Source organism: Meyerozyma guilliermondii, genomic scaffold, assembly GCF_000149425.1.
Source record: "Meyerozyma guilliermondii ATCC 6260 scaffold_7 genomic scaffold, whole genome shotgun sequence".
NCBI classification, from domain to species: domain Eukaryota; kingdom Fungi; phylum Ascomycota; class Pichiomycetes; order Serinales; family Debaryomycetaceae; genus Meyerozyma; species Meyerozyma guilliermondii.
Genome location: NW_001809794.1, coordinates 515395 through 541560, shown reverse-complemented (window position 1 = coordinate 541560; position 26166 = coordinate 515395). Strand labels below are relative to the sequence as shown.

Sequence of the window (26166 nt, the reverse complement as noted above, 5' to 3'; positions counted from 1 at the left end):
TCAACTTGTGTAGTTCACTTAATTTCAGATTTTCAGGCTTATGGCGCACAGTAGCCGCCATCCACAATGATATCTGTGCCTGTGGTGTAAGTAGAAGCATCGGATGCGAGGTACAAGTATGCACCCACCAATTCCTGCGTCTCACCTTCTCTGCCCATTGGGGTCAATTGCCACCATTTTTCCTTCATTTCTGGTGGAACAAAGTCGGAGATTTCCGTTTTGATGTAGCCGGGCGACACCGTGTTAACACGGGCGAAATGAGCCCATTCGACAGCCAACGATTTGGACAAGTGCAAACAGGCAGCCTTGGCAGCGTTGTATGGAGCCTGCATTTGCGGCACGTTCACTATGTGACCAGACATAGACGCGGTGATGATAAGAGAGCCCTTTCCTTGTTTTTCAAAGATCTTTCCCGCAGCCTTGGCGCAGTAGAACACTCCACTGAAGTCCAAGTCCACCACCTCGTGCCAAGAATCGAGTCCCTCAGCATCAATAGCAGGTCCACTGGTCCAGGGCTTACCGGCATTGGCCACGAAGATGTCTATTCTCCCAAAGTCCTTCTCGATTTGCAAAACAGTCTTTTCGACATCAGCGGGATCCGACACGTTACACTTGTATGCCTTACACTTGATGCCGTAGGTTTTAGCCAAGTGCTCGGCCTTCTCGTCGGAAGGCTTGGAGTTGTACCAGATGGCCACATCGGCGCCAGCTTGGGCGTAGGCCTCGGCAACAGCATAGCCAATTCCTCCGGAAGAACCAGTCACCGAAGCTACTTTGCCCTTGAGTGAGAATAATGTCATGACATTGTTTGAGATCTTTGGTGGTTGTGCTGGCAAAGTGCCGATGTTTTCATTGATCATAGACTTCATTTTAATTGGTGAAAGTGATTGCAAAAAGGGCCACGGAACCTATACTTATATAGTGCGAATCTTGCTGTGTGACGTAAGCGGAATATGCGAGACGCCGGGCTGCAATGTTGCTTAGATCGGAAAAACTGCATGACAACTGCATGAAAGCGCAAGGCATTCCGCTGAATCTTGCGCTGCCGTTACAAGATATAGAAAAAAAAGAAACATAAACTTTAGATACTAAAGAGATGGACTAGAGCGGCGGATCAACTTCCAAATTCATTCCGACTCTCGATGCCTAGATTGGAAACCGATCCGCGCGCCGCACCATTACCGTGCATATGCAAGTACGAGGTGAGACACCAAGACACCAGGACACCAACCATCTCCGGGTTCTACAACCTCTAGACGATAACATAAATACAGTACATACCTAGTACACTCTCTTGGCAGGAGGAACTGGCTTACAGTCGTTCTCATCCAAGGTCGTTCTGATCACATCTCTGTAGTCCAACTTGACTTCTTCACCGAATCCAGTCTGGTACGATAATGTGTGCTTTCTCCAGTTTTCATCGTCTCTTTCTGGGTAATCGTCTCTGGCATGAGCACCACGAGACTCCTTTCTGGCGGCAGCAGAAACCGCGGTTTGGGTGGCACAAGTCAACAAGTTTTGCAATTCCAAGGTTTCCACCAAATCAGAGTTCCAAATCATCGATCTATCGGTGGTCTTGACATCATGGAACTTCTTGTCCACCTTCAAAATATGCTCTACACCCTCGTCTAAAGTCTCCTGGGTTCTGAAAACGGCACATCCCTTCTGCATTGTTTTTTGCATTTCCAAACGCAAGTCTGCAGTTGAGTGGGTTCCGTTGGCGTTTCTCAATCTGTCCAAGTTTTCAATCGACTCGACTCCGAGATCCTGAGGCATAGGCTTGTGGGGAGTATTTGGGGTCAAGTTGTCACGAATGGTGTGCGAAACAGCACGACCAAACACAACCAAGTCCAACAACGAGTTGGCACCCAACCGGTTGGCACCGTGAACAGAAGCACAAGCGGCTTCACCACACGCCAACAAACCGGGAACAACCTCGTCTTCACCCTTTTCGTTCTTCTTCAACACCTCTCCGTTCCACTTGGTTGGAATACCTCCCATATTGTAGTGGACAGTGGGCAAGATAGGGATGGGTTCCTTGGTGACATCGACACCGGCGAAAATGTGAGCGGTTTCGGAAATACCTGGCAATCTTTCTTTAAGAACTGCAGCAGGAATATGCGACAATTGAAGGTACATGTGGTCCTTGTGAGGTCCCACACCACGACCCTCATTAATTTCCATGGTGATGGCACGAGAAACCACGTCTCTGGAAGCCAAATCCTTGGCGGAAGGTGCGTATCTTTCCATGAAACGCTCACCCTCGGAGTTGACCAAGAAACCACCTTCACCACGAGCACCCTCGGTGATCAAACATCCCGAACCATAAATACCAGAAGGATGGAATTGCACAAACTCCAAGTCCTCCAATGGAAGCCCGGCTCTCGAAACCATGGCGTAACCGTCTCCGGTACAGGTGTGAGCCGAGGTACACGAAAAGTAAGCACGACCGTAACCTCCGGTAGCTATCACGGTTCTATGGGCTCTGAACCGATGGAGGGTTCCGTCCTCCTCGTTGTAGGCAATCACACCCACACAGGCTCCATCTTGCATAAGAAGATCCATCGCGAAAAACTCGATGAAAAAATGGGTATCGTGTCTCAACGACTGGCCATAAAGCGAATGCAAAAGTGCATGTCCTGTTCTGTCAGCCACCGCACACGTTCTGTACGCCTGACCACCCTTTCCGTACTCCTTGGACTGACCGCCAAAGGCACGCTGGTAGATACGACCTTCTTCATTTCTGGAAAATGGAACACCGTAATTTTCCAACTCGTAAATACTCTGAGGCGCCTCCTTGGTCATGTAATGGATAGCATCCTGGTCTCCCAACCAATCAGAACCCTTGACCGTGTCATACATGTGCCAGTGCCAGTCATCCTTGTGCATGTTTCCAAGGGCAGCATTAATACCTCCCTGAGCAGCAACCGTATGAGATCTAGTAGGGAACAATTTGGAAATACAAGCAGTCTTGAACCCAGCCTCGGCAAGTCCGAAAGCAGCTCTCAACCCAGCTCCACCAGCTCCGACCACTACACAGTCATATTCATGATCAATGACATGATACTTTTGGCTCATGTATTTGGAAGCATTAACATCTTTTCCCTTAATATCACCAATGGTTTGGCTTCTTATAGCCGACGATGCAAACGACCTGGAGATGGCCCACCGTGCCTCAGCGCGTCCTATCTTGGCCACAGAAAGCATAGTTGATTGTGTGGAGATTTACTGCAAGATGGTTTTGTTCGGACACCGGCCAATCAAATATGGCCAAATAAGCAGGCGTGCGCTGCCCATTTCGCGGGGCCGGGTCGGTGGTGCACGGGTGCGTGTTCCGGGTCGATTTTTCACTTGCAATTGTGCCATGGAAATGGGTCGTAAAAAAACCTCGAAAAAAGGAGTGGTATTGGGATGGTCATAGGAGGACGGCGTATTTTTGTTTGTTGTTCAATGGGCAAAAATGGCGGTTTTGAATCGGGGTCAAACGACCGACCTAAGCAGGTATGAGAATTACGCCGGATCGCGAGGGTGCGTACAGACCAGCACAAACAGATTACCGGGGAAGATACCGGGAAACCTATTTGGAAATGAGACATTGAAAGAGAGAACCGCGAAACAATAAAATATCAGAACATAAACAGTTTCTGAGGTTAGGTTGAACCTTACTCTCTGAACCGGACTAGATTCTGGTATTATCTTGGTTTTCAATTCAGCAAGACATTACTCCATTAATCTTCATTTTTGTATTTGGTTCATCTACTAGTGTGTCTAATGCCATTCTAATTTGTATCTCCTGCTGATGAGTTTATATCTTTCCGGTACTCAGTTCCTCAAGTGTTTCTAATAGCCATTCTGATTTTATATCTTCTGCTGATGAGTTTGAATCTTTCTGGTTCTCAGCCTTGAAATTGTATTTCATCTCCATTTCATTTATACTTAGATCTACATTCCATCACTAACCAATTTATTCTATGTTAAGTATCAATTATGTTTAGACTAGTAGTCTTATGCTATGCTATTATACGCTGGTGTATCCTCCATCCACCTTGATGTCAGATCCAGTGGTGAATGTGGAAGCGTCTGAGGCGAGGTACAAGTAAGCTCCCACCAACTCTCTGGGCAATCCCTGTCTACCCTTTGGTGTCACCATGTACCAAGCGTTTTTGATGTCTTCTGGGACAAAGTCGGACAACTCGGTGGCAATATAACCAGGAGAGATCGAGTTGACTCTGGCGAAATCGACCCATTCGACGGCCAAAGATTTACCCAAGTGCATGACAGCGGCCTTGGCAGCATTGTAAGCAGCTTGCAATTGAGGACCGTTGACAATGTGGGCAGACATGGAAGCAGTCAACACCAAAGAACCAGTCCCTTGTTGTTTAAAAATACGGCCAATGTTCTTGGCACAGTAGTATACACCATTCAAATCCACGTTCATGACATTGTGCCATTCGTCGTCGTTTTCTTGCTCGATCAACGCACCAGAGGTCCAGGCGATTCCGGCGTTGGCAACGAAAACCTCAATCGAACCAAAATCTTGGTGGATCTCTTCAATGACAGTTTTGACCATATCAGCCTTTCTCACATCGCAGTGTTTGAACACAATTTGTGTCTTTGGGAACCGTTTTTTCAACTCACCAATGGCAACGTCGTTGTCGGCGTAGTCGATAATAGCCAACTTGGCAATACCAGCTTGACAGTAGGCTTCGGAAATACAGTATCCAATACCACGGGCGCCACCAGTAATAACACCATTTTTGTTGGTCAATAAAAACAAATCCAAAACATTTCCAGGGAGCGAAGGGAACTCAGCAGGAAGAGATCCGATGTTTTTGTTGAAAACTGATTGGGGTGTAGTATTGTCGATCGTCATTGAGATGATTTGCAACTGGAAACCCCGCAAATTTATACTTTTGCAGCCGGAAAAATTTTCTGCAACACCCCCGGCTTATCGACCTGCAGATGCCACGATGAGCGTCATTCTTGTGTCATTCTCCGAAATCGTTCCGCGTTAGCTACCGGTGTCCGGGCGTGGGCACTGGGTGTAATCACCTCACTATGCATAAAAAGCAACTTATCGGAAAGTTTGCCATGCAGGCCCGGCCATGCAGGAAAGATGTTGACCGTCTGAATGTTGACATAATGTCGATTGACTAATCTGCATTCGGTCGATTCGTACAAACCTAATCTGAGATGTTGACCTAATCTTGCAGTGACTCGTCTCTTGACATGATTTCGATTAACTAATCTGTCTTCCGAATGATTTTCGTACATTTTTTTTGATTGACTTTCTGCATTTCTATCTACTAAAATATCACATCATCCTCGTCGTCCTTGACCAAGTCCTCGCCTTGAGCCTTGGCATCGAGCTCCTCCACCGCCTCCACTTCTTTGACAGCATTGGCTCTCTCCTCCACCTCGGCCGCGGCCGCAGCCTCCTGCTTCTTTTCCTGCACCTTCTTCAACCGGTAGAACTCTTCTCTGTCCAACTCGTCGAGTTCGGAATTGATGTAAGTGATGGTGTTTTCTGTTCTGGGGATGATTACGTGCTCAATTGCATTGACTCTTCGATTGGTCACCTTGATAACTTCGTCCAAAATTATAAATGCAGTTTGCAATGAAGCAAGCTCCACCAACGTTTCTACCGCACGAGTGTACACAGCCTTGGCTTTTTGAACCTGTTGTCCTCCACGGCCCAATCCGGTCAATTTGAAATCGTTGATTTCTTCATTAATATGACTTTCAAATGTGGGCAAAAATACTCCAGAAACGTTCTCTTGCTTCGCCTTCACTTGGAACCGAGCCTTCTGTACAGATTCTTGCACTTGATACGAAATGTTATCGCCCGTAGCATACTGAACTTCTGCAAGAGAAAACGCAGCAGTCTGCATAACTCGGCCCATTTTTCTTTTAGCATCGTCAATCTTCTGGGTTATATCTCTGAATCTTTTTGTCAATGCTTCCGATTTTCTTTTTAAGAGTGAGTGTCCTTGCTGTGCGCCCTTTAACTTGCCTTTCATGACCCCGAGAGTCATCCGCGTGGGGAAAACCTGTTCCCTATTTCCAGCCCCCGACATGTAGAGTTGAGTTTCTCTCACCCTGAAACTTTGGTGGCTGGTGTCTGGGTGCAAAACAGGAAAGAGTAAAACGAAAAAGAAAAAAAGAAGAAAAAACAAAGAAGAGGAAAGCTACGAGACGACGAGTTGAAAATAGAGATAATTCTCAAATTTCCCATTTCCAATTCTGTTCTTCTCTTATCTTCATTTTTCTGTTCTCTTACTCCTGCATCTTGTCCCGCACCCACCTGCATCTCATCGCTCAGCTTCATTATGTGGTCAATAGATGAGTTCGTACGACCGGAAGACCAACCTTATGAGGTCGAAATTCTGAAAAATCCCAATAGTGTCGACTCGTGGTTCAAGTATTATCGGTCCAAGCGCGACGGGAGCTTCAAAAATAAGATATTTGTTCTTGAAAGAGCAGTTCGTCAGTTTCCAGAAAATGATGAATTTTGGTCTTTGTACTTGGAAACATGTCAGAAAGAGCTCGCGAGCTCGAAACCAGAAGCAACAACAACACAGGTCAACAGGGTATTTCAGAGACTGCTACTACACTTTCAAAACGATGTTAACTGGTGGCTAAAGTACCTCGTCTACCTTCTCAAAACCCAACCATTCGAAATATCTTTGATACGACGAAGCTTCAACGAGTGTTTGTTTCGGATTTCAGTAGAGGACCACGTCAAAATTTGGCCCACTTACCTTGAGTTTGCAGAAACGGCAGGCGGTGCCACGGGTGCCAACATATATCGCAAACTACTATGTTTTGCAACTCCCGAAGAATTGGCCAAAGGAGACGAGTTTTCCTCCTTGGCTTCGCTAGAGTCTGTGGTGTTCAAGCTCATTGAATATGGCGACACAAAATCGTCACTGGAAATTCTCAAGCAAATTTTAAACCAGCCCGCACTTTCGTCAACTTTGACTACTTCTCCATTCCATTTTTTCCTCCATTATCTCGACCTTCTTGTACAATTTGCAGCTGTGCCAGAAACAGACAAGCTCATTGAAGATTTGGTCAAGTCGACGCTACCAAAATACTCCGATGAAGCAGGAAAAGTATACTGCAAAGTCGCACAGTACTTTATTAAGCGTCAAGATAGCGACAGAGCTCGCCAGTACTTTGACCAGGGACTTCGAGAATGTGTCACGGCTGAAGACTTTGCCTTGATATACGACTCGTACACTTCTTTTGAGGAAGAAATTTTGCTGAACTTGGCAGAAGACGACCCTGAGGTGGACAACTACCTTGAGAAATACGAGAAACTACTTGACCAGCGCTCACTACTTCTTAATGATATGTTCCTACGCCAAGACGAAAACAACATCGACAACTGGTTTGGCCGTGTTTCCATTTTCAAAGAAAAAAATGATACAAATTCTGTGCTCACCACCTATGCAAGGGCGCTCACCCAAATAAACCCTTTGAAAGCCTACAGTCTTCTGAAACGCTCTGAGCATACTCTCCCGAAACTCTGGAGTGACTACGCCCAAGTTTACTCTTCTCACAAAGACTACGATACTGCTGACTTCATATTTGCAAAAGCTGTGAAAACCAAATTCAAAAGCCCCGACGACTTGGCTACAATTTACATAGAATGGTCCAAGCTATGGCTCGAGAAGGACTTTGAGAAGTCAGTTGCTATTCTCCGGACTGCCTTGGAGAGTGAAATCGAACACCCAGATACAGTCGACTATACTAATTCCAGTGTACCGATATCCGAAAGATTAGTTAAATCTATAAAGTTGTGGTCCTACTACCTCGATCTCCTAGAGTCAAGCATAGACTACGAAGATCCCGAAGGCAGTAAAAAAGCTATAGATGATGTGGAAAATGGCTACAATCGTTTGGTTGAACTCAAAATTGCTACACCATTGACCATAGTGAATTTTGCATCTTTCTATGAAGATCTCAAATTTTATGAGCGTTCCTATACGGTATATGAAATGGGACTCAAAGTGTTTAAGGACTCTCGAGTAAGATTCGAAATATGGAATGTGTACTTGTCCAAACTATACAAACGACAGGCGAGCAAAGAACGTACCAGAGAACTATTTGAAAAAGCCATCTATGGTTCTGAAGACGACAGTTGTCCGGCTGATCTTTGCAAGCCCCTTGTACTATTGTACTCTCAATTTGAACATGAAAACGGAATGGATTTAAAGTCTGTCAAAGTGTTAAAAGACGGTATCCAGAAAATATCGAAAGCCTTAGATACAAAAGAACTCACCGATAAAAGGGTTATGGCGAGCGATTTACTTGAAGATAAAGTTGCATTGTACAACATTATTCTAGTGAGAGTGGAAAGTATTGGCGACAAGTCTTTAACGAGAGAAACTTACGAACAGTGCTTGCAGGATAAGCACTTGAAATTATCACACATTGTCACTTTTACGCTTCGTTTCATAAAGTACGAGTCTTCTCTTGGTGAGACAACTCGAACTCGAGCTCTTTTCAAGTATGTTTGCAATCTTGGCCATCCTGAGCTTCCCATTTTGGTGAGAGCATGGGACGAATGGGAGCAATTTGAGTTGAAAAATGGAAATGAAACAACTTTCAAGGACATGTTACAGTTCAGAAGAACTGTTAAGGAGTCTTCAGAGGCCGCGGAACAGCTTAAAGCGGGTATCAATCCAATGGGGTTTGTTAAAGAGAATAAAAAAAGACCCCGGGAAGAAGAGACAAACAATCCAGATACCATAGACATAGATATGGATTGAGCGGTTCATAAAATGCATAAGATTACAATAAGATAGAACTATAGTAATAACCACAATCCAGCGACTACTATTAAGTGGTCTAAAGCACCTTGAAAGTTTCCACCCATTTGCTGGTGAAAGAGTCCAAGTTTGTCGTGGCGTCGGCGGTGTTGTTGATGCGGATACTCTTGTTGCAACGAATAAGCTCGCGGTAATCATTCCAGTTGATGTGATAAAATTTGAACACCACCATCAAGAAACTCTGAATAACTTTCATATTATTCTTGCCTTGTGTCTTGGTTGCAAATGAGTATGTTACAACGAGCTGAATGAGCTTGAATACCAAGCTGAAAGCAGCAGAGTTCATGCACAAGGAAGCTTCGACGCGAACTTCGCCGCCATCAATGGAGTTGGTTTTGGGTGAAAAATTAGCCGCTGGCTTAACATCAAAATTGAAGCCTGATTGTGCAACGATGGGAGTTGAGGGCGCCGACTTACTGAGCGGAAGCTTATCGTTCATGTGAGTCAACATCTCGCAGAAAGCAGAAGGACTCAAATCTGCAAATTCTCCAGCATCGTGAAATTTTCGGAGAAACTTGTATATCTGGCTGGACGAGGGAAAAGAGCGAGTGGACCACTTTTCAAGAACGTCGCCCAATTGACGGAAAAACAACCGGTTGAATACTTTCCGATCAATCAACTTGATCAAGGTGTATATGTTTTGCAAAGACTCGGAGTCCTGGAACATGATAAGAAACACGGGAATGAGAAGTATTTCGTCCTGCCGGCGGAGACTGTCTTCGTCCTCACTGAGGGAAAAGGCAAAGAGCAACTTCATGTAGTTTTCACGAAAGAGCGCAACGTCATCTTTACTCATTTCCTTCATGATAGACTCATACAACGGTTTCCGCAAAACGGAGTTCATAACGTCCGTGAACTCGTACGTTTTGGTCGCTTTCATCGAAGGTGAAAGATTACTCACCTTTTCTTGTGCTAACAAGAACCCAGATGACAATAATTCAACCATCTTTGCGGAATCGTACGACAACACTTTCATCAAGTACTGAAACTTGCATTTGTCAGGACAAACCGAGTCCCAGTTGAGTCTTCTGATAGAATTTTTGTCGTCGTTGAATTTTTTCTTCAAGTCTTTTTCATCTGAAATACTCAAGATCAATTTAAGCCAGTGCTGGTTGTGCACAATCATCGATTCACTGAGCTTTTTTCGAGAGTCAAGGGTGGATTTGCTAGTAATCTCGAGGTTGGACAAAACTTTCTGGAACTCTCTGGCATGTTTGCTCTTGTCAAGTTCTGCTTTTGGTGGGAGATTAATGGGACGACTCTGATCTACCAAAATAAGCTTTTCCGGAGAGAAAAGTCGAAGGTCTTCAATTGAAGATTGTGATTTGACATAATGCGGAAGCTTATACATCACTTCGTTATCTCGATCGTTCCGAGCGCTTTGCAAAAATGATACGGATCGGTCGCTATAAAAATCAGATATGTTCTGGGTGATAGCCACGTCGCTGTCCATCGATACAGAAAACGTACTCTCTTCTCTCGACTCATCTTCCTCTTCTATGCTATGTTCTGCGATGGTCGTGGAATTCAAGGATGTGTTTGGCAAATCGGAAGTGGAGCTGAAACTCGAATTCGTGCCAAACGAAGTAAGATTTGGAGGAAGTGGTGTCGGCTTCATGGTAACAGAGCGGTGTAGTGAGCCATAATTGTCGTCTTTGTTCGAGATGAGGTCTTCACGAGATATTCTCACATTTTTATTCTGAGCAGAAAGCGACGGTTTTCGGTAAATATCGGCATGGTTCTTTATGACAGGAACATTGAAAAACAAGTCTAGATCATTCGATAGTATTTCGTCATCGTTCTCATTCTCTTCGTACATTTTCTTCCGACGCTGTTGACGCTCGCGGGCCTCCTTTGGGTCCGAGTACTTCGACTTGGTTCTATGAAGTGAAAGTGACGAAGTGGACGACACCGAAGGTGCGCGTCGCAAGATGTTGGAAGTTGAGGAAGCTTTGACTCTTGTCTTTGAAAGCTGCGCCGGGTGCGGTGCTGACGAAGTCAACGAGGAAGTGGACTCCAAGGAGTTGTTGTATGGGGCACCTGAGTTCTTAAGGGTAATGGTGGAAACTGAGGAGGCAAGATCTTCGTCATTGTGGAACAGCTCGTTCTGCGACTTTAAACTGTCTTGAGACTTATCGTCGTTTCGCGGAAACTGGTTATTGTTGACCATAGGCGAGTCTGCTGGCGTGGTGATCGAGTGACTAGTCATCGAACTGAGACGGGAATCTTGACCGTCAAATTGAGATGACCCCAGCAGAGACACTTCGTCCGAGTAAGAAGACGGAAGAGACACTATGGAGTCTCCCGAAAACGGACGAGGTGCACCTTTCTGGTTTGTGGTTGATGATAAATTGATGGAACTATTGCTGAGTTTCTGAATAAAATAATCTCCTGGTCGTTTCGAGTCTCCCGTGAACGAAGCACTGCTTGCTACTCTGCGAGGAACGTAATTATTGGGGTATTTTTTCTTGCTTGTGAGCGCTCCAGACGCCTCACTGGATAGGGTTATATCATAGTAGTTGTCTATACGTCGAGACATAGCAAAGTTGGCGAATTAAACGGAACGGAAAAAAATATGGACGATGATAGATCTTAAGAAAAACGAAGGTTTAGTCCTCTGTAGCGAGTGAAGGGACTGGATATGGTTTACCGTGGTACGAAAAAGTTCATTCAACAATTATAACACCCAAACGAGAAAAAATCAATTTAAGCGCTACTCACGGAGATGTGTATATATTGTGCAATTTGTTTATGAAGCAAACGCCAATTGGGCTATATGCAGTACACACGATTCGGGAAGCGACCATGGGCTCGTAACAACGAATTTCTGGGCTTAGATGAAATGTGCACGAAGGACAAATTTAGCCGAGAAGAAGTCAAATGCACTTTAGCATAGGGCAATCGACTTGAAAAATGTTTTCGGAATCAAATAAGCGCCGAAATAAGCCCGAATTGTGAGCCCGATTAATTCCGCAATTTGTCCGACAATCTATTTTTATCTTTCGGTTCCTTGGTCTAGCCAGTCGGTTGTGCTCATCTGGGAAAGACGAGATAAGGCCCTGGCAAAAGCAAATTTTTCCTCGTCGTTAGCAAACATCGCAGCCTTCTTAGCCACACTTTTATCAAATCCGTGCTTAGTAACAAGCTCGTCGTTTTCAAATGTCTCTTCCCCACCGATATCTTGTTGTCTTTTATAGAGCAGATAATTGTCTTTGGCCAAGTCTTCGGGTTCCACGAAAAGGTCCTTAAAGGGGGCTGCTGCTGTGACGGCGAGACGGCCGCGGGCATCGTAGACAGCATCTAAAAATGTAATAAACCGTCGCACGTTATCTCTAACATCGATGCTCAAGTATGGAATATCGGTAACAATGAAAGAATGGTATGAGTTAGCCAAAGAGAGATAATCTCCCGCTGCCAAAGGGCTACCGCAAAGCTCGTGGAAGGTAAATTGAGCCACATAGGGACGAGAACTAATGGGAACCACAAGTTTACGACCCCATACCTCGAGGGTATCGTTGACAATGGGCAGTTTATTATCGTTTTCTTTGTTGAAGTATTCGTACCATTGCTCAATGTGCTCCTTGCACTTCTTCTGGTTGGCCTTGGACATGTACTTGACACCTGGTTTGGGGTAGTAGTACACCAGAGACATGGGTCGAGGTATCTTTCTGTAGTCTGTTGGAGAGTTCAAATAAATCACCACCGTTTGTCGTTTTATCTGCTGGATACACGGAATGAACGAAACCCTTTGAATTCCGTTCAAATAGAGGTCGTCAGGTGCTCTGTTGGATGTAGCAAATAGAACCACTCCATAGTGCGGGCTGATGAGCATCAGTAAAAGTCTACGCAAAAGCATTGCGTCGGCCACGTCTGTGACTTGAAACTCGTCAAAACAAAGCACCGTCGCCTCCTGGGCAATTTCCGATGCCAAGATGGGAATCACGTCCAAATCAGCGTGGTATTTCGTCTTAAGCTCGTGCGACCGTTTGTGCAAATGCTGCATAAATTGGTGGAAATGAAACCTCTTTTTGGCAAGATGTGGAGGAATTGTCGAGTAGAAAAGGTCCATGAGCATGGTCTTGCCGCAACCAACATCACCATATAAATATATTCCCTTGACAACGTTTTCATCGGTGGAAATCGTCGTTGGAGCCGAGGATGTAAGCTTGCCAAAAAAGCTCCGGAAAGCTCCAGAGATGCCAATTTTCGGCTTCAATGACAGTATGGACGGTATCTCCACCGTGGGAGGAGTGTAAGTCGATAATCTCTCGTGCAACTTGGAAAGATTGGTGATGATTTTCCGTTGGTAGCCATCGTCCCTTAGTTTTTTCGTCTCGACCCGATGGTTATATTCTTCTAAAGGAGTTTTTAGGCATCGCAATGAGCCATGGAACAATCTCTGGGAACGAAAGAGAAGCCTTGGAGCTTTATACAGCCGTATTGGGCGTGACATGGCCCGCGATTTCATCTTTATATTCGCATCTTGATAGGACCGCGGTGACAGGGGAGTGTGCAGGAAGTCCGGGGTAGAGAAGAGAAGAGCTTAAAACAGTGGAACGCAATGCTTCTTATTTATGCTAGTGTTTGGCGAGGTTGGTGTCGCTCATGGTGAACAAGAGATCATCGTCGTCGTCAAAGTGGCTTCTACTAAGCGACTTACTCCGAGCTTTCGCCTTGAAGTACCCATGATGATCTTCGTCTTCGTCGTCATCGTCAAACACATTTTCGTAGTGGAGGTGCTTGCGATAAGTAGATGGGGTTGTTGCCAAGCCCACGATTTCATCGCGTGTAGTTGCTGATGCTGTCTGAGACATTGCATGGGCAGAAGTTGTCGAGATTACCGGCGAAGACATCATTTTCGAAGCTGGTTTGATTAGCGGGCCTGGAGCTGGTGCCGTAGCAGGAGCAGGATGTGGTTCAGAAGACTCGCGGAGTCTTGAGTGAATCGACGGAACGTGAGACTCGTAAGATCCAGGCGGAGATGAAGACTTGCGGTGCATCATAACGCTAGCATTGACACTATCTCCAAGTTGTTGGTGTTGGCTCTTGAGCTGGTGGAACCGGTTAAGCACTTCGTACTGAGACCCCAGCTGAGATCCCAGACCGCCGCTGTCGTGACCAAAGCGTAAGTCTTGCTTCGAGTCGATCATTCTCACAAAATCACTGATATCATCGTCAATGTAAAGACCGCTCAATGGGATCAGAGTAGCCAGTCCAGCACTGGTTCCGAGCGGCGAAGTGGTATCGTGCAAACTTCCGTGTCTCACCGAAGTATTGGAAAATCTTCGACTGGCTCGAGAGCCAAAAGACGACAGAAATCTGGGGGTATTGGCAGCACTGTCGGAGTCCTCGTAGCCGTAACCATGAGACAGAGATACAGAGCGAGGAAATCCACCGGTGACCGGCGCACCTGTACCTATCGAACCGGCAATAGGAATGGAAAAACTGCTTCGAGGGTTCCGCAAAACAGCTGCCAACGATGCGTTCGACGTGGATTTGTTGCTGGTGATCGAGATGCGACGTTCAAGCGACGAGCTGGCGGGAGGCGGCAGATTTCCAATAGAACCAACTCTGAAGGGTTGGATGGACGGCCGTTTCTTGTCGTCTCTAGGAGGTGAGCTAGGCGAGCCAGAAAGCGAAAGCGGCGACGTGCCTTCATGAAGCTCTGATTTGAAATCGGACCCTTCGAGTTTGACCGCTTCGAGCTGCTTGAATTCCGGCTTGAAGGGCTTGTACTGGACATGTTCTGGTGTTTTGTCTGATTTTTCTTCGTCTGTTTTGTACGCCTTTTCTTCATAAGGGATGCTCTCTATACTGTGATCCTCCTCACCTTTGCTTTCTACTTGCCTGAGGTCTTCTCTCGGCTCTTTTTCTCTTCCGAGCTCTCTATGATCCCACTCGGCCAATTCCGTGAACTCACAGTGACTACGGTACGCCACGCTCACCTTGAGCGTTCCCAACAGCGTCTCTATGGGCAGAAAAGTGCGGTGCCGTACATGGGTATCGGTGAGCATTTGGTGCGGTATTATGGTTTTAGAAAGGCCAATTCGTCCCTTCAGACTTATGGGCTTGCTTCCATCCACTATTTTGTTCGCTAGCACATAATGAGGCAGCTGGTTCCGAAGCAGAGCAGCCGGCATAATGCGAATAATGGTGTATATGCTTCGGCAAAGTATAATAGCCTGCTTGTAGATATAGGGAAGTTCTTCAATGGTTCCAAACTCATTGGGATCAAACTCAACGAGCCATCTCTCCAAAACCACCTCTGTCTTTTTGGAACCGCCTTTTGTAACCGGCCACAAGTTGCCATGTTCATCCTTAAGTGCAAGGGTATGTCCTTGAGGAAGGTTGCCCAAATCCAAGTATGTCTCTACGATCATAGGCGGTACTGCCGTCAAGTCAATTGTGGACCGCCAGAGCCGCAATTCCAGTCGTAAGTCGTCCGAGTTGAAGGTGTGTAAATTGAACCATTTGTTGAGTTTTCCCTTTCCATGCTCATCCAAGCTTCTGGCTTGAAGGATCATTTGGGACGTCTTCAAGAAGAAGTTGACCGTCACCTGGGTGAGCTTTTGTTTTGGTTTCTCCATGATAGATCGAAATACGCCACAACACAAAAATCACCACCAACGCGAGATTTCAATTTTGTCCTTTTTGTGGCTGTGCAAAATAAGTTGCTAAACACGAGGAGAAAATACCACTGTAGAACCACTGTATTACCGTTTATCAGCCTCTATTCGTGGTTACTCATCTACTAGAGTGACTAATGTACGCTTATCTTTGTAGGGTTCGCGGATTGGGGAAAGTGTATGGGGTAGACACGTGACACTCGGAACGTGACACCTGATCGATACTGAACACTGAAATAGCGTATTACTTATCTTCAAATCTCATATTATTGCATATATTATGTTATTTCTGCTATATTAACATAAGCAACATGGACTAAATCCATATATCTTACTTTAGATGTGTTTACCTATTACATAAGTAGATATAAGTTCATTCACCACAGCAGTTTCTACGCTATAAATAGGTTTATCCTCCGATTTCCGGCACTGCTTATTTAGCGTTCACGGTGTCTGATTCCGCATGTTGCCTTCCCTCTTCGTTTTGTCTGATCTCCGGTTCGTCACCATTGCCTCGCTTAATGCTGATACTGACAACACCCCAAAAGTTTATTGTAAACTCATTGCGATTTACTGTTAGTAGTCGTGCAAATTGCATTCTACTCGAAGTCGGTTGAAAATTTCGAAATAAACGTCTATAGATTTTATTTGCTTCATCAACCAGTTTTATAGTGGGTTGTAAGCCTCATTGTGGCTTTGACTCAGGTTGAATATTATCTAGCCAAGAATGCTTGACAGGCATATGACACACGACCAAGAACGCATTACCAGAGAATGGCACAAATACCCAAGTTTCAGAGCCGTACCCCGTTACAACTCACTATGGATCCTGGTAGAATGGCTGCGAAAAAGATAAGATCGGCGGACTGCATCCAAGCCACAGCGTCGGTGGTCGTCGGTGCTCCCCGGCGTAGTCAAGCGACAAATCTCCACCGTTCTAATTTGAGATTACAGAGGCTTGAAGCAAGGTTGTATCGGGTCCTTCTATGTCTTGTCCAAAGTTGCTTTTCGGCTTATCTGTCCCACTTGCCGACACTAGCGGTGTATGGATGGCATGCACGACGCACTATTTGACAGGGCCGTGCGTAATGACAGAAGATAAGCCGATCAGTGGCCATCGATGTTTTTGGGAGCCATGCATCGCCAAGACACCAAATTACAGCTCTGTACTGCTAGCAGTGTGTAGAACCACTGTGCAAAATATGGGACCGCAATCGCCGAAATTGAGCCAGAATCATAGTACGCCAGTATTGCTAAAGCGTATTTCAGCGCGCGATATTTCGGAGCGCAATGAAAAAGGCCGCGTGGCTCGCCCGCAGTGGATGAATCGAAAACTTTCTAATTTAAAAAGCTTGACAGCCTATGATACAATTACCCACGTTTCAGAGCCACAGTAACTGAAAGATCTGGTTGAAGCGGTACCGAAAAAATAGCCCACTAGTCTCCAAGTTAATCTATTGAATATAACCTCTACATAAACGGTGTTTCATCAAGTTATACCTGGGTCAATATCTGTCGCGACATCTCAACTTAAACCTGGAGTAGGGCCAACTTGGATGGGTCTAGTATAATGGCTCTTTGCATGTGCCGCAAGGTGTTCATGCTTTTGTGGGCATTGGCGAGCTCATGAGCAGTTATCTTGGTTTCTCGCAAGCCAGCTATAGCGAGAGCCATTGAACTATTGAGTCGCATCCACACATGGAAATCGTGTGGAAAAAGCATAGCAGCCTTCCTCCACACCATTTGCGCCGAGGTGGAGCCTAGACGAGTATTGATGGCAGAGAGGAGCCGTGGGATCGACCGGAACGAGTCTGCCACCACTTCCTCAAGCGGGAGGGCTTCAAGCTCCTCTTTAATGGGTTCGAGATATTCGGCATAATTCTCCGAAATTGCCAAAGCTCCGAGTGTAAGAACTACTAGCAACGACGAGCCCTGGTGTTCAATGTATGCGAATAGCTGGTCGAGAGCTGCTTGCTTGGTTTCCTCGGATCCATAGGCGTATAAAACTTGTGCTGTCAAAGTTGTGATTCTCATGGACTCTCCGTTATTGTCAAGAACAATTTTAAGCTCATTTATCGCTTCGGAAAATTTGTCTTGGAAAAAGTAGCAAAGGCCAATTACAACATGGCACGAAAGCTCTGTGGCCGGGCTCATCGTGGAAGCGGCACCACCAAGTTCGAGAGCCAATCTGGCCAGTTCAAGTGCTTGCTCGTAGTCTTCTTTGCCAAGATACAAACGAGCAACGTGCGCAGTGGTATCGGCATATTTAACAAGACTGGTCTCATCCTCGTTCCTTTCATAGAGCTTTTCGTAAATCTGGCATAGCTTGGTTCCAACCTCAACTCCAAAGTCAAAGTTCTGACACCGCTCACTGATGAGCAATGCTAGTTCAAGACCCAAAATATCATTTGGCAAAAATTTGAGATACTTCATCATTGCAAAATTAGCCACACTCATCTCTTGAGCTGCCTCAATATCCTGGGGACTATTTCCAGTTACAACGACTCTCTTTTGTACCACTGACAAGCCATACATGAGTTGAGCCAAGGGTATTCTTCCGTTTGCGACAACGTAGGCATGTGTGAACAACGACGACGCTTTCATATTATCGTTCAAAATTTGAGCACTCAAGGCATTTCCCAACCACGATTTGGATTGTTGTGGAGACATGGACTGAGCACGGACAAATGCCGTTTGTGCTAACTCAGCGTCTCCATGGCGCAAGTAAAGCGCAGCCAAATTGATCCATACTTCCGCATCTCGATTATCAAGTGATGAAGCCTTGATGTAACAATGCTGAGCTAGCTGAGGATTGGAGTCTGAATAAGCATTTCCTAGTGCAACCCAGTAGGTTGCATTATGCGATTCGAGCTTGACTGCTTTTTTGAGAACCTGAGTGGCATTCTTCAAGCACTCGTTATTGGAAATGAAAGTATTAGCCTCCAAAAAAGCTACTCCAAGATTGAAATAAGCGACAGAACGCAACGCTCTAGCGGAGCTTTTGGGAAGAATAGCAAGTCCTCCACAAGCAGAAGCAATGAGAAGATAGGATATAGCAGAAACGATCTCGTTATCTTCATACAGAGTCATTGCCAGGCTCAAGTACTCACCACAATTATGAGTTTCTGGCGTCCCGCAAATTAGAGCTTTGTGCTCCTCAAAAATCAGATACACTTTATCGAATGGAAACTGGTCTGTTCGTTCTTGAACCACCAAAAAAGAACGAAATGCATCGCCCATAGCTTTCCATAATTTAGACGATTTGGGGTTGAGTGCAACTGCCTTCTTGATGGTTTTCAATCCTCTAAGGGTAGCCTCGATCGACTGTCCAAAAAACCCTCCGCCGATTAACTTTTGAGCATATTCTATCTCAAATTCATAGATAGCATTGAGGACGCATTCTTCGTTTTCGCTGAGCTCTTCTGCTCGATTCAACCTTTCCAATCCTTCGACAAACTCACCCATTCCACAGATCACCAACCCTAGCATATAATGGACCACCCATCTAGATTCGTCCATTTCTAGAGCACGACGAAATACTTTGGCAGCAGCGTCAAATCGTCCACAATTGTAGTACGCTTCTCCCAAACCTATCCAACACTCGATATCCATGGCTGTCATTCTAAGAGCAGTTTGGAACCATTCAATGGCATTTGCATCTTCCTGGTCATTCAAGGCTGAACATCCTAATACTCTGTATGGCCAGGATTTATCTGGGTCTTCGTATGAGTTACTAAGAAGCATTCTCCTCGACCGCTCTGTGTCGATTATCCGTTTGCACAAGATCTCGGCAAGACTCCACTGGTTTTTGTCGGTGAGATCTGTAACCAAATATTTAGCAGATGTAATCTCGGCTACATCAAGTTCGAAAGCCTTGTAGAAACATTTCTGGGCTCGAACATGATCATCAAAATGCTCCTCATACAAGTATCCAAGAAGAGTATAAGTGGGAGCATAGCTTTTGGCGTCTTTGAGAGAAGTCAAGAGATGCTGATGTGCACTTTCAATGCGAGAGCCATCCTGTGGCTGCTCATCAATCAAACTCTTGGCTATTCTCCAATGAATCACAGCTCGTGTCTCACCACTAAGAACATCTTGTCCACTAACTTTTGAGATAGCAACTTCCAAACCCGCTCTTCCTTCTTGAAAGCGGCCTAATTTGATCAAGCACCAGTAGTATTCCACCGACGCATCGATATTATCGGGATTAGTATTCTTCACATTTTCAAGAAGACTCAATGCTTCAGAAAGCTCTCCTTTCTCGAGCAAAATCAATCCTTTTCCAATGAACGATTTGACATGCTGTGGACTGGTCTCCAAGATTTTGTCATAGAGCTGGAGGGCTCTGCTGTAGTTCTTGGGTGCCTCGTAATATGTGTAGATGGTGGCTAGCGAACAGAGAATATCTTCTCTGGTATGAACCAATTGGGCACCTACGGTCCGCTGGGTGTCTGCTAGTAACTTTATAGCTTCCCGACAACGTTTGGAGCCCTCTCGGTACTCACGGATGTGAATGTAGTAGTTGCAAATGATACGGTTTGCGAGAACAGAATCTGAGCAGTTGACATACCCGTTTAGCATGAGAGAAAGAATCTCCGAAGGAGGTAATTTCAGAGGAGAAGTGTCGTGGTCGGTTTCCTGGTCGTCCTCAACGTCTTCGTTCGTTTTAGACTTCACATTATAAAGTTCTGGAAACTCCTTCTCGGCGTCCCATGGAGATATGTCGCTCATCAAATATGCATAGAGCACCTTAGCAAGACCATCAGTCAGGAAATGCTGGAGAAAGTATGAGAGGTTTGCCTTGTCCAAATCGGCCAAAACAGGCACATCCGACCAATCGAAATAGAGTTTCCAGCAAAAAAGACTTTGGGTTTTCACAAGAACCATATCGTCTATAGCCTGTTTGATTTCCGCAAATAGAGCATCCTTTTGAGGCGCAACTCTTAGAACGCTATACTTGTGCTTCAATCGCAATTCCTCGTACCGCAGCCTTAAGTCGTCGTCTCGACAATAATTCATAAACTTGTCGAATAAGGGTCCCAATTCGGAATCTTTACAAACAGACCATGCAATTGAGTCAAGGTACGATCTGTTTTCCTGGGTCAACACACGTGGAAGCTTGAGTTTCTCCTTCTGTATCATGCGGTCAATGGTTTCTGCCTCTGATCGAGACAAAATATCTATAAGTTTGCAGAAATTGGAATCGGCATCACCAAAGGAACCCGGAGCCAACTCTCCCAATGTCGTTCCTGGAAGCACATTTTTCAAGTATAGCACGTACAACGGTTCATTCTGCTTGTATCTGTGGCGATTTAGGTAGTTGTGAGCATCTTTAATGGTATCTGCAAAATTTAAGCTCTGGTCGTGTTGAAGTTTAACGAGTTTTGTGAAAATTTGAAAAAAGTCTTCGTAGTTATCTCGCGAGCACACAGATTGGAAGTATCCTTTCCACCCCAAAACGTTCTCCGGCTCCAAAGTGGTGGCTTTTTTGAATGCTTCGATGGCCTTTTCTGGAGTGTCCAAAAGCTGGAAAGCTTTACCACGAAATATATATGCAAAGTAGTTATTTTTTTCATAGTAAAGTGCATCCTCCACAAACTCTAGGGCCACCTGCGGATCATTGCGTTCTATCGCGCCCTTGGCACCTTTCAAACTCTGTTTTAACGACATGACCGTCGCACCACAAACCACTCAGAAATTGACCTTGATTTTGCACCCGTGCACCCACCGTAATTTTTCGAGTTGATTTCGATGAGCATTGACTACTTGCTGTTTTATGACGTATTTGGAGGCACTCAGGACGGCCCGAGTGCAGTCTCCGCAGTCCTACCTCTACACGACGGTGGCACGAATGCACTTGGGAAGTGTTGCTGCCGTATGTATCTCCATTCTCATTTCCAGTGGCAGAATGACAGTGAAACAGTTGTCTTCAAAAGCAGGAATTCCGGTCAAAACGGTCAAAACAACGTTGGTTTCGCTTATCCAGCTTCGGTGTGTGCAATACTGGCGCGAGGAAGGATCGGGAAGGGTTCTTTACTCGTTCAATGAAGAAGGAATATGGATCTTGTTACAGTCTGGAGAGATCATTAATTGGATTCGGTGTGAGTACGGCGAAGAAGAAGCGGAAATTATACAAAATATCTTGGAAATAGGCCATATAAAGGTGGCTGACTACTTGACTAATTTTGAAGACCAAAAGAGACACGATAGAGAAATTATCTTGATGCGATTGTACTCCGATAAATGGTTGCGAAGATTGCAGCCGTTTAATTTCAATCCTTTAGCTGACATTTGGGAAGCCAAGTACGAAGAGACGATCCGGTCAATTCCTCGGACCAACACTACCAGCGAAATCAAGCGTGTAACCGAAGCAAAGGAGCAGACAAAACGCAAAATCATTGATCTTTTTCAAAGTGCTGACGACCCCAATGTGGTTTTCACAGTAAAAGACGGCATCAAAAAACTCAATCCCAACATCACCATATCATTTAATTTGGCCCGCTTCGAAAAACATTTGAGGAGCGAAGCACTTTTCCATCTCGCCAAATACAAAGTTGGCACCTTGACTGCTAAAGTTTACGAGACTGCCCTCAAGTTGGTGGAAGCCAATTCCCCAGACTTGAACCCACAATTTTTGTCCATTTCAGGGTGGTGTGCTGACCCAGAAGAGGTCAAATCTTACAAAAATTCCATCGAGAACAAGCTCGTCGATGACAGAAAAATCACGTTTGGAGTACGGGATGTTGCCCGAGCTTTGCCCGAAGACTTGGATTTGAGCTGCTCCATTCTCACGCATAACTTCTTGAAACCAACCAAACGAGCCCTGGACGGAGCAAATGGCGCTGCATCCAAAAAAGTCAAATTAGAAGACGGTGAGTCTCTCGATGTCTTTGTGGAAAACTTGGAAAAAAACGACTCTCAGTCATCTTCGCTCATTCTTCATCATCTCAAAGCATTGTGCTCCGGCACTAATATCTCTTTTTTGCACGAAACTTCCCCATCTAACTTTACCATTCCATACTCTGCTCTCGTGGACGAACTCAAAAAACACCATTACGACTTGTTGATAAAAATCACTCTTGGTCCCAATGCTTTCCGAGTGCTTCGAGCCTTGAAATCACTCAAATTGGCGGATGAAAAAGCATTGGCAAATGCGGTTCTACTCAAGGAGAAGACACTTAGAAATGAAATTTTCAACATGGTCAATTTGAACATTGTTGAGATTCAAGAGGTGCCTCGAAGTGCTGATCGAGCAGCATCCAAAACATTTTTCTTGTTCAGACACAAGGAGCAAACAGCCTACAACTTCCTCATCAATAGTTTGACCTTTGGTATGGCAGAACTACTTCAGGGAATTGTCGATTTCAAAGATGAGCATCGCATACTTTTGGCCAAATGTGAGCGAGAAGATGTCAAAGGTAACGAGGAGTCATTATTATTGGCTAGTGAGTTGAAAACGTTAAAGACGCTCCAAGAAAGAGAGATGGTTAGCATTGCCCGGTTTAGCCGGCTAAAAGCGTTGCGACAGGTGTTTAGCGCATGAAAATAGATGAAAATCGATGAAATCTGAAAGTCGATGAAAGTTGATGAAAGTCGATGAAATCTGAAATAAAATCTACACTAGAATTTAATAGTTAATTCAGATAAGTAAGAGCAGTTTGTAAACAAAAGATGAGTAAGTGTTTTGGTAAGAGATTCTCATTGATAAGATGAGATTAATAACCATTCAATGGGTAATTATATAATTCAAGAATCCATGAGAATCAATGAAAAATGAGAAAGACTCGAAAAAATGGATATCAATGAAAGACTAGAAAAAAATGAGATATCAATGAAGGTTCAGTGAAGTTTGATGAGATCTGACCAGCAAACTAAAGTCTTATAGGACTTCTTTTCTACATTTTTTGATGATTCATCGATTGACAATTAAAGCGATGCGTTGCTGTGTCAGCGGAAATTAAATATTAGGTTATTAGCAACACGTTTAATCGACGTTTAATCTTGGTGGAAACGGTCAAGACCATCGTCGTCTTGGCCAGGGTTACAGGTGTGGTAGTCCAAAATGGTGAAAACCTTCCAGATACCAAAGGCAATGACAGAACCCAAAATTGGGCCAACCCAGTAGATCCAGTGGTAGTTGGGGAACGATCTAGCAGCCACACAAGGACCAAAAGTTCTAGCAGGGAGAATAGTCTCTCAGAATTGAATGACAAAGACACTGGAGTGATGTATAATATTGTGACATGAATGACCATCACCCAAAAAAATGGTGACCAAAAAACTATACGAATAATACCAAAATTATATCAAAAACGTCACAAACAATTTGACCAATAAGGTTTACCAAAACGTTCCATCAAGGCTTGGAAACCTGAAATTTCTCAATTTAAACTTTAAAATAACAACCGCATGATTGCCGATCAAGGTGGGGTGAGAATTAAACCTAAAAAATTATTCCGTTCAACTACACAAAGGACTACGTTGAATGATCTCACCTCCTTAATTACGGCGTGATTTCATTTTGCTGAGGTTGTCGCAGTGGTAATTAATGTGCCAAATTGGGAGTCATATGCAAGCTAATGCGCGCAGAAGATTTTTTTGCCTAGGCCCGCAGCCGCTCGCAGGTACTGAAGAAACCCTGATCATTGTTTTTGGGAGCAGGTACATGCCAAGTAAACTTTTGTTTTGTGGTCAATGGGTAACTTTGCAAATTGCTATTGTATCAATTCTTCCTGAGTGCTTCTTTTCTTTGGCTTCACCTCGGATTTGCACCCACTTCCATGCACCGAGAATGAGAACAATGTGGTGCATGCAGTGATTCATGCGGGCGAAATTCCCCATTCGGGCAGCCGCGGCCCACTTCTGCAAGGCTATTAAAACCGATGTAAACACCTCGGCCAAATCCAGAAAACTCCAGCCTCACCCAAAACCGCCATATATCCGAGGTAGTAGAACGTTTTGCGTCAATGGTTGACCCAGGCGCTTATTCATGCCTATAATTTCCGATTGTGTGCCCTGGGACTTGTGCTGGGGATATTCTTCGCGGGCCAGAACACGCGCACGTGATTACCAACAATAGATGTACCTGCGACGGGCTCGTACACCTGCACGGGGAGATCGGCAATACGATGGGTGATTGGCGGTGCGATCGGCTGATAATGGGTACCAAAATCAAGAAAAGGTTTGGAATTTTATTGGAAGGATTGTGTTTGTATTAGTTGTGGTGTAACTGGAGAAATAGTGACAGCTGGAACAATTATACAGTCTATGGTAGTCTTGGTTGTAGTAATTATAGTGGGTAATAAGTATAGTGGTTGTAGTGGTTTTGAATCGTGGAATTTAGTCGTGAGGTTAGTTCTGTTAGTCAATGCAGCTTTAATCAATTCCATTGTGTCAACTCGATAAGCTTCCGTGCGGGTTCGCGAAAATCATCAATCATGTCATATTAATTTACGAATACTTCATTTATTCCCAATAATATGAGGTATTTTTAATACAATATGTTGATCTGAATTCGCATCTTGAATAATGTCTCCATAATCATTGGTAAATGATTACTCAATGTGGTGTACTGTCCAACTACACCTATACAAAAGTCTAAAGAATATTATTTCCAATCAGAATATCAGTCACACATTTCATTTCCCAACTGTTGCCTTTCTACTAGCCTTCCTTCCTTCTTATTTCCTCCTTTTCCCCATCTGTTTCCTTCTTCTTTGTTTGCTTTTCGCAGCCGTTGTTTTGTCTGCTTACATAACCCTTCCCCATCCATCATTTTGACGAGATATGCTCAGAGATGGCTCCCATGTTTCCATCACCATTCAACACAAAACGGCTAATTTTCAATGAGGATTCGATTTCAAAACAGGAGCAGTCTACACCCAATGCTTCTCAAGCGGAAATAACCTTGCCTTTGGTGAAAAAATCAAATCCTGATGAGTTAGTTTCGTGGATTGACAGTCTTGAGTCCAGAGTAAAAGATACACTTCGGCACCAAAACAACGAGTTGGAGCAATTCAATGTGGAACATGAACGCGAGAAGGCCAAAGATAAGTATAGGTATGCTGTGTTTGAGCAATCGTTTCAAAAACTTGGTAATATTGTTCAGAATAATCGACTCGATTCTGATGCGGAATCGACCACAGAAGCAAATAAGATGAACATTGACGAGATTGACGAGAGTAATTCGAAAGTTGGAGGGGAGTATCAGGGGTATCGGAATGTTTCAGAGGACAAATCTGATATTGAAGAAAATGTAGTTTCTGACGACTCTGATATCATTGAGATTATAGAAAGCGAAGAGGAAGGAGATCAGCAAGAAATTGAACAAGAAATGGAACAAGAAATCGAACAAGAAACTGAACAAGAAACTGAACAGGAAAATGAAGAAGATTTGCTTTTTGACGAAATGAACCCACAGCCCTCCTACTCCAAACCACGACTAATGGACGATCGAAAGTACATGAGTGGGCCTTTCTCGTCCTACACTAAAGAGCCGGAGGAACATGAGTACGAGAGTGAAATCGAAAGTGAAAATGAAGTTATCGAAAGTGAAGTGGAAGACGAGAGTAATGAAGAAGTTTCCGTTTCTGACAGAGAAAACGATTCCGATGAAATGGTTGAAGTCCAACATTCTGCTGATACTTACGGTGAGCCTGAAAACCACCAAGAAAATGAAGATTCCAAGATGAAGAACAAAACCC

General features: G+C 44.6%; 11 protein-coding genes across 11 annotated transcripts; 3 read left to right on the top strand and 8 right to left on the bottom strand. All coding sequences in view use genetic code 12, as the record gives it.

Annotated features, from left to right (window-relative positions):
• Nucleotides 1-38: 38 nt before the first annotated feature.
• PGUG_05466 (SDR family oxidoreductase) lies at nucleotides 39-869 on the bottom strand (the record flags this gene model as incomplete). The annotated part of the gene is made up of 1 exon (XM_001482396.1): nucleotides 39-869. The coding sequence occupies one exon, from the start codon at nucleotides 867-869 to the stop codon at nucleotides 39-41; it is 831 nt and encodes a 276-aa protein (XP_001482446.1).
• Nucleotides 870-1281: 412 nt separating this feature from the next.
• SDH12 (Sdh12p) lies at nucleotides 1282-3207 on the bottom strand (the record flags this gene model as incomplete). The annotated part of the gene is made up of 1 exon (XM_001482395.1): nucleotides 1282-3207. The coding sequence occupies one exon, from the start codon at nucleotides 3205-3207 to the stop codon at nucleotides 1282-1284; it is 1926 nt and encodes a 641-aa protein (XP_001482445.1).
• Nucleotides 3208-4018: 811 nt separating this feature from the next.
• On the bottom strand, nucleotides 4019-4873 carry PGUG_05464 (uncharacterized protein; the record flags this gene model as incomplete). Its single annotated transcript, XM_001482394.1, has 1 exon — nucleotides 4019-4873. The coding sequence occupies one exon, from the start codon at nucleotides 4871-4873 to the stop codon at nucleotides 4019-4021; it is 855 nt and encodes a 284-aa protein (XP_001482444.1).
• A 433-nt stretch (nucleotides 4874-5306) lies between these two features.
• On the bottom strand, nucleotides 5307-6077 carry VMA8 (H(+)-transporting V1 sector ATPase subunit D; the record flags this gene model as incomplete). Its single annotated transcript, XM_001482393.1, has 1 exon — nucleotides 5307-6077. One exon carries the CDS (start codon nucleotides 6075-6077, stop codon nucleotides 5307-5309), a length of 771 nt encoding a protein of 256 aa, XP_001482443.1.
• A 252-nt stretch (nucleotides 6078-6329) lies between these two features.
• On the top strand, nucleotides 6330-8777 carry PGUG_05462 (mRNA splicing protein; the record flags this gene model as incomplete). Its single annotated transcript, XM_001482392.1, has 1 exon — nucleotides 6330-8777. One exon carries the CDS (start codon nucleotides 6330-6332, stop codon nucleotides 8775-8777), a length of 2448 nt encoding a protein of 815 aa, XP_001482442.2.
• A 79-nt stretch (nucleotides 8778-8856) lies between these two features.
• Nucleotides 8857-11376, bottom strand: PGUG_05461 (uncharacterized protein; the record flags this gene model as incomplete). Its single annotated transcript, XM_001482391.1, has 1 exon — nucleotides 8857-11376. One exon carries the CDS (start codon nucleotides 11374-11376, stop codon nucleotides 8857-8859), a length of 2520 nt encoding a protein of 839 aa, XP_001482441.2.
• A 456-nt stretch (nucleotides 11377-11832) lies between these two features.
• On the bottom strand, nucleotides 11833-13305 carry PGUG_05460 (uncharacterized protein; the record flags this gene model as incomplete). The annotated part of the gene is made up of 1 exon (XM_001482390.1): nucleotides 11833-13305. The coding sequence occupies one exon, from the start codon at nucleotides 13303-13305 to the stop codon at nucleotides 11833-11835; it is 1473 nt and encodes a 490-aa protein (XP_001482440.2).
• A 109-nt stretch (nucleotides 13306-13414) lies between these two features.
• Nucleotides 13415-15424, bottom strand: PGUG_05459 (serine/threonine protein kinase regulatory subunit; the record flags this gene model as incomplete). Its single annotated transcript, XM_001482389.1, has 1 exon — nucleotides 13415-15424. One exon carries the CDS (start codon nucleotides 15422-15424, stop codon nucleotides 13415-13417), a length of 2010 nt encoding a protein of 669 aa, XP_001482439.2.
• Nucleotides 15425-16993: 1569 nt separating this feature from the next.
• On the bottom strand, nucleotides 16994-21133 carry SKI3 (SKI complex subunit tetratricopeptide repeat protein; the record flags this gene model as incomplete). The annotated part of the gene is made up of 1 exon (XM_001482388.1): nucleotides 16994-21133. The coding sequence occupies one exon, from the start codon at nucleotides 21131-21133 to the stop codon at nucleotides 16994-16996; it is 4140 nt and encodes a 1379-aa protein (XP_001482438.2).
• Nucleotides 21134-21239: 106 nt separating this feature from the next.
• Nucleotides 21240-23006, top strand: PGUG_05457 (DNA-directed RNA polymerase III subunit; the record flags this gene model as incomplete). The annotated part of the gene is made up of 1 exon (XM_001482387.1): nucleotides 21240-23006. The coding sequence occupies one exon, from the start codon at nucleotides 21240-21242 to the stop codon at nucleotides 23004-23006; it is 1767 nt and encodes a 588-aa protein (XP_001482437.2).
• A 2253-nt stretch (nucleotides 23007-25259) lies between these two features.
• PGUG_05456 (uncharacterized protein) lies at nucleotides 25260-26166 on the top strand (the record flags this gene model as incomplete). The annotated part of the gene is made up of 1 exon (XM_001482386.1): nucleotides 25260-26166. A coding segment is annotated over one exon (907 nt), but the record flags the coding sequence as incomplete, so codon positions are not given.